The sequence below is a fragment of the Alosa alosa genome, chromosome 2 (genome assembly GCF_017589495.1).
Source record: "Alosa alosa isolate M-15738 ecotype Scorff River chromosome 2, AALO_Geno_1.1, whole genome shotgun sequence".
In the NCBI taxonomy this organism is placed as follows: domain Eukaryota; kingdom Metazoa; phylum Chordata; class Actinopteri; order Clupeiformes; family Clupeidae; genus Alosa; species Alosa alosa.
Genome location: NC_063190.1, coordinates 2140313 through 2147422, shown reverse-complemented (window position 1 = coordinate 2147422; position 7110 = coordinate 2140313). Strand labels below are relative to the sequence as shown.

General features: G+C 40.2%; 1 protein-coding gene across 2 annotated transcripts in view; it reads right to left on the bottom strand.

Annotated features, from left to right (window-relative positions):
- Positions 1–204: 204 nt before the first annotated feature.
- Positions 205–7110, bottom strand: part of slc8a2a (solute carrier family 8 member 2a) — a 138883-nt gene continuing 131977 nt past the window's right edge. For both annotated transcript variants that reach the window (XM_048237603.1, XM_048237604.1), the window contains exons 10-12: positions 4773–4872; positions 1098–1376; positions 205–875 (exon numbers count right to left, since the gene is read on the bottom strand). In XM_048237603.1, coding sequence (XP_048093560.1) covers positions 499–875; positions 1098–1376; positions 4773–4872 — 756 coding nt within the window. In that variant the 3' untranslated portion in view covers positions 205–498. The remainder of the gene's footprint in view (positions 876–1097; positions 1377–4772; positions 4873–7110) is intronic.

Here is a 7110-nt window from a genome sequence, read left to right as displayed (position 1 = left end):
TAATCCATGCTGTGAAATTCCCAAGGAAGCATATTAACCTGTTTGTGTCTTCTGTGCCTTCTGACCAAACAAATGTATTAGTGTGTACATTTCTATCAGGCTTGTGCAAAATTCCAGAATTGAATTGAAACTGGCTCTTAAATTCCAATTCAATTCTTGAATTTCACTTGCATTTCAACTGAGGTAGCAAACAGGAAGCAGAATTGCAATTCGAATTGTGCACAACCCTGATTTCTATAAGGTATTTATAGTCTTTACCTATGTGCAAATAGAAGTAAATGGGTAGATTGGGAAGAACATCCATAAAGATGTGCAGTATGACAGAATGTGCAAGCATGCAGAATATTTGGTGTATCAGAAATACACACACATATATATATATATATAAATGTATTCTGAGTGAAAAGTGTGACATTGCATATCACTCATCATTTAGTGTCAAGTTTACACATGCATCTGTGTGTATGTGTCCTTGTGTGCACTTCTGCTTCCATTCACTCAGAAGCCAGCGATGTGGCAGTATACCTCCAGACTGGAGAAAAGAATGTAGAGAAACCACAGGCCTATGAAAAGAAAAACTGTGCAGATCCTGAAGCACCGTGGACCCCCAAGTTCTCCTCCAACAGTTGGCTTTCGTCGAAGCATTAGCACACCAATACAGACAAAGGCAAAGATGGTGTAGAGGGTAACCGAGAAGGCTAAAGAGCCAGGCTCCACACGGAACACTTCTCCTTTGACTTCCCAGTAGACAGCCGCTGCTGACCATGCTACACCTATGCCCAGGAACACGTTCACAGCATTGCTGCCCGTCACATTTCCCACCGAGGCGTCAGCATACTGGTCCTGTACAGCAGCCACTTTACTAGCAAACGTATCTAAGGGAGGAAATTGTTAAGAAAAAGGAAATGAACTAGACAGAATATTCAAGTATTTCTCTCCAAGAAGTTACTGTTATATTATTTTCATTACACCATACCATACTATCACACAGACTTTTGCAAAAAGGACAAACCAGCAATAACTCCCAACCTCTTACTTTTGCATGCATGTAGTTGATTGATCCCACACAACACTGTCTTCCATAAAGGGGCACCCACCTGGTATGGAAGTACCCAGAGCCACAAACACTATAGCAGTGACTGAGTCCTTTAAGCCTACAGTGCAGCCAAAGTGGGAGGCCAGGTCTCCAATGACAGCTGTAAGAAGACCTATCACACAGATTGAGACAATGAAGCAGGCCCAGCCCTTCCAGTACCCAGTAGGGGGCACAAAGGCAAAGAGAACCTTCCAGAATACTGTGAGGATGTGCAGGCAGTAGTCACAGCCAGATGGTTGCAGCTGGTCTCCTTCGTTGCCTTCTTCACCTTCTCCGTCACCTGGAAACATGGACACTATTTTTCAAATGTATTCCTATAAAGAAGGTGCTAACTTTTGAATGAATTAAAGTTATGTAGCTAAATTATTTATATATGTCTTGCAATACAATTGATGCATATTTGTTGGCATCTTACATGACTTCATGCTTTGGAGATGACATGGTTGCAAAATTGCAATGGTTTAAATTCTTTTTTTTAAAATTCAATAATGTTTAGGTGTATAGATCAATTCAGGAGCATTTGGGGAGTTCTTTAATGTTTCTAGGGGGAGTGAAGCTTAATATGTAATAATAGAAGTAAATATGCATGTACAAAGCTCAAGGTGCTGCTCTGTCAGGACTGTCGCCCTTTGTGAAATCCTTTTCATGTACAAGGTACAAAAGCCCGGCTCCTAGAAGTCCTTCTTTAATGTATAATGTTAATCAGTCAGTCCTTGAAGTCCACAGGCAGTATCTAAAATTGTTTTGGGTTTTTGTTGGGTGCTTGGGTTGCTGTTAGGTGCTTGCAGCTAATTGTGTTGGAATATTTTACATTACAGCGTAAAATACATATTTATTACACAATGTACAGTATTTGTATACTCTTTGTGTGTATCCTGCTATGTGCCATGATGTTTTTGTACTGTGGTTGTGGCAGCCTTTACCCTATTATCCAAAACAAATGTCCTCTTTATGAGACCTACCTATTTCTTTTGTTTGATTGTTTTTCCAGTCATTTCAATCATCTGAGCTACCTAGCATCATGAAAACAGTTTTTCTTCTGTCACACTACTGTGACCTCTAACTGCTCTGTGGCAACTCTATTCCCCCCCCCCAAAAATGTATAATTTATAGGGTTTTTCTAGCCTTTAAAAAGTGTGGAGGTGACCATTGCCATTTTGTATGGGGAGTGTATTAGCAGTTTTGCACATTCTGGTTTGTAAGAACAAAAACCCTTTGAGAGAATGAAAGGGGTTTCGTATGGGGCGCCAAATGTAACATGCCTTATTTCGTGGACAGAATGACTTTTGTGTGACGAAATACATATATTTATTACGAAACCATGTTACATCGTACTGTAACGCCTTTTGTCCACGGAATGCACAAATTGGTTTGCATTGTGTCCACGAAACACTAAGAGAGCACATCATTTCGTGGACGAAATTGACTGGTGGCCTTTTCATTTCGTGGACATAATGCTGAATGCACTATTCAATGTCATAGACGAAATAAACTCTTTTTTTCGGCTCAAAAGTAATTCTGTCTACGAAAATACGGAATGCACCTACACGCATCATTCTGTGAATCCCATTTCAATTTCGTCCACGAAAGTATTGTGTTGTGTTACAGAAGCCATTCCGTCCATGCAATAGTAACTTAATAACTTACGAAATGCATTCAGTGACATATGCTTTCATTCTATTCTCTATTTCATTCTCTATTTGGACGGGCAAGTAGGCATAGCGATTAGGCCTATTATGCGTGCACTCCAGCGAGACAATATAAACTAGACTCGCTATACTGTTTTCATGAACATTACAGGAATCCACTTATTGATTGTTTTAAATATAGTTGCTTAGCCTACCCACGTCAGTTTTTGTCAGTTTCACTTGCACAGACACGCATAGACTTTAAGTATAAGTATAAGTATATATACTCTTTTGATTTGGTCTCTGCATTTATCCCAATCCGTGAATTAATGAAACACACACACAGTGTACACAGAGAGAGGTGAAGCACACACTAATCCTGACGCAGTGAGCTGCCTGCATCAACAGCTGCGCTCAGGGAGCAGTGAGGGGTTAGGTGCCTTGCTCAAGGGCACTTCAGCCGTGCCTACTGGTCGGGATTTGAACCGGCAACCCTCTGGTTACAGGTCCGAAGTGCTAACCAGTAGGCCACGGCTGCCCCCAATTTGAATGAGCACTCACAGCCTACCACTACCACCTAGGCTAATTATGCCACTATATTTGATGAATTAAGAAGTAGGCCTATGCATTGATAGGGGAAAAATTTAGTTTCTTTTTCTTTCGGTCCACAGTTCCAGCAGTGGTGCCGCAAAATTAACAGACAGAAGCACCGGGCATAGGCCTAATCTAGCCTAAATTCGTGGTCCAGTTGACCAGCAATCTACTCGTCGAAGAGGCTCATAGTTTGAAGATCATAGACCATAGATAATTCAGAGAAAGCCTATGCAGTTGCTTCTCGCGGACCTAGCCTAGGTCCAGCACGGCCTGGCACCGGTTCGCGGATTGCCAATCACACTGCCGTTGCAAAGCCTCTGAATGCAGCCAGCTGCCCCGTTTACCGGCAATGCTACAGCGGACTTAAGCTGCCACCTCGTGGCGAAAAGTTGCAATACATTTCACGCAGCTCTGAATAACGGGAGGCGCGAGTGCCACTTCTAAATGGGACCCACTGGCTAATTCATTCGGCAAACTGCTGACTCACGAAATGTATTGTAGCAGGTTACAAAACTGATTTTGTGATTTTCTTATGCATTTCGTCCACGTAATAAAATTATCGTGACACATAATTCATTCCGTAAACTGCTGACTCACGAAATGAATTGTAGCAGGTCACAAAACTGATTTCGTGATTCTCTTATGCATTTCGTCCACGTCATAAAATTATCCTGCACATAATTCATTTCGTAAACTGCTGACTCACGAAATATATTGTGCGTGATTCTATTATGCATTTCGTCCACAGAATGAAAGCATATGTCACTGAATGCATTTCGTAATTTATTAAGTTACTATTGCGTGGACGGAATGCCTTCTGTAACACAACACAATACTTTCGTGGACAAAATTGAAATGGGATTCACAGAATGATGCGTGTAGGTGCATTCCGTATTTTCGGAATTTTTTCGTCCACGAAATAATGTGCTCTCTTAGTGTTTCGTGGACACAATGCAAACCAATTTGTGCATTCCGTGGACAAAAGGCGTTACGATGTAACATGGTTTCGTAATGAATATATGTATTTCGTCACACAAAAGTCATTCTGTCTACAAAATAAGGCATGTTACATCTGGCGCCCCATAGTTTCGAGAAAACAGAACCAAAGATCCTTGATTACTGACTGCTCCGCTTCAACCCTCTGTGTACAGAACTTATTATCATCCAAAAATAGACCCCAGGTTGTTCTTAGACTGACGTTGGCCTTTGTATTGGACTGACACAATCAGCAGCGAAATAGCCCTCTTCTTGTCTCAGCCCAAGTACAAGCCCTACTCTCACTCAAGTTATATTGCTTGAATAATCCACAGCTTCTTAGTGTTGTTAAGAAACCTAAGCACTTCTAGATCAATTCCAATTATGCTTTGAGATGGCATGTAAATAAACACAATTGTCCTGTGTACATGACATGAAAATAAATCTTTTCTCTTAAATGATTCCAGTACAGAGCTTACCTCCAAGAACAGTTATAGCCTCAATAAACTGTTCCTTCCAGGAGAGAGTTCCAATCACTGCAGCCATATTAGTATCCTTCAGCAACTCATCCACTGTGGTCTGAGCACAAAAACTGTCATCAGCACTTGATATTTACAGATGGCTATGCGAATATATGCAAGTAGAAAAGATGAGAACTCTAATATCATTTTTAAACCATATACAGGGGTACATATTTCAATTGATGGGGTGGGTATTGAAAGAGTTTCTGAAATAAAATTCCTTGGAGTCACTATTGATGATCAAATGAGTTGGAAACCACATTTTAAACATCTGCAAACTAAGTTATCAAGGAGCATTGCAGTGATAAATAAAGCAAAACTATTTCTGGATCACAACCCACTCCACAGTCTTTACTGTTCACTAGTTTTACCTTATTTAACTTACTGTGTGGAAGTCTGGGGCAATACTTACAAAAGCTTATTATACTCACTGTTAACTACAAAAAAGGGCGTTAACTACAAAAAAGGGCAGTACACATCATTCACAAGGTTGGACATCTGGACCATACTCATTCACTATTTCTACATGTACAGTCAAAAAGTTTGAAATTCATTGATATTATACTATACCAAACTGTACAAATAATGCATAAGGCAAAACGTAACAAACTCTTAGGGAATATTCAGCAACTGTTGAACATACAAGAAGGACATCGAATTCAATTTCAAAAGGTTCAGTAACAGAACAACTATGAGAGGTTTCAGTATTTCAATTTTTGGGGTAAGGCTATGGAATGGTTTGAATGTGGAATTAAAGCTGAATGAAAACAATAACCAGTTCAGAAAAAGGTATAAACAGATGGTTTTCCAGCAGTACAAGAATGAAGGGGGGGGGGGCACATTGTGGTGCTGATCATCTGGGGTGGTAGTATTGCTACAGTGGTATGATGCCACTCCCATGATAAATGGTGCTGTTGATGTGGCTGTGTGTACGTGTATAATGTTATGCATATGAATGCATACGGACGTGTATACTATTAGATAATATGTTTTGTGTATAATATTTCATAATATTACATTCAGGTATAAATTGCATTAATTCATGTTTAATTTAACAAAAGGAAACAGGTACTTTTTAGTTGTAGCATTTAATGACAAGTGTTCACTTCTTCCCACTCCCTTTCAAATGTGTTTAAAGAAGCACTATGCAACAATTTGAGCAAAAATGACCTTAATTATGCAGGTTGAGAGTCGTTCTGATGGTTCTACAACACTTTCTGGGTCGTATGGTGGGTGCTTCGTCTCCCCCTATCGCTCCTCCGCGGAAAAACCGAATATGCAACTTTCTGTTCCCGGACCGAGGAAATCTGGATGTGACTCAGCAGAAGTATCCAATCGTGCCTCGAAAATGTAGTCAGATTGTAGTTTCTAAGAAGACTACAAAACGGACGCCGACTTGGCTTTGTTGCTGTTGAAATTGTAAGTAGCCAACCCTTGGGTGAACTTTGTTTTTGTTATGTGGTTTCATAGTCTCTTGAACAATGTGTTTGCTCGACCGTTTTATTGAGAGCCCAGTATGTGCTTAGCTTGGTATCTTGATGGCTAGCTCACTAGCTAGTGGGGGTTTAGCGTAGCAGTCACTTGCTACAGAAGCTGCAGGGGGAGCTGTGTCGTGAAAAATGCGAGCCCAAATCCAGCGAAAACCCAGAAACAGCGAAGGAATAACCAGACCTGCATAGTGCATAGTGAGATCTTTTTTTTCTTTCGTTCTTTCTGCCAAATGATGGCATATGTGTTTATAACTGCCACATTTGGAAATAAATACAATTTAATTCTATTCAATACAGAATTGTCTACAGATGAGAAATTGTGGCTGAAATCGATCACATTCCTGCCTGCAGAATTTATTCTGAAAATTTCCATTTACATCACTTACATTAGATTAAGCACACATGTAAAACGCGACTTCAACATTTACCAAAAACTACCATAGGATAGTTTTAAGATTATACTATAATTATGCCATTTTACTCTCAGTGGTTGACTGACGTGTTTAGGCATTCAGAATTCATGCTCTTTAAAATAAAATACCACTGTGCTTATTTGACGATGATGATGAAAAGGAAAAAAAAGGAACACCACCCAGAGCCTTTCTGGCACTGTTTCAAGCCATGTCCACACATAGACTGAGATTTGAGATTGAGATTGTTCTATGCGTGTGGACGGGGAAAATTATTTTTTTTGGATGGGGGGAGGCACAATCTCTCTGCACGTAGGCCTGCTACTGGTGGGCCATCGAATAGAGTTATGTTTCCAAAATAATTCTGGTAAAATTCTGGTCGTCGGCTTGGTCTGT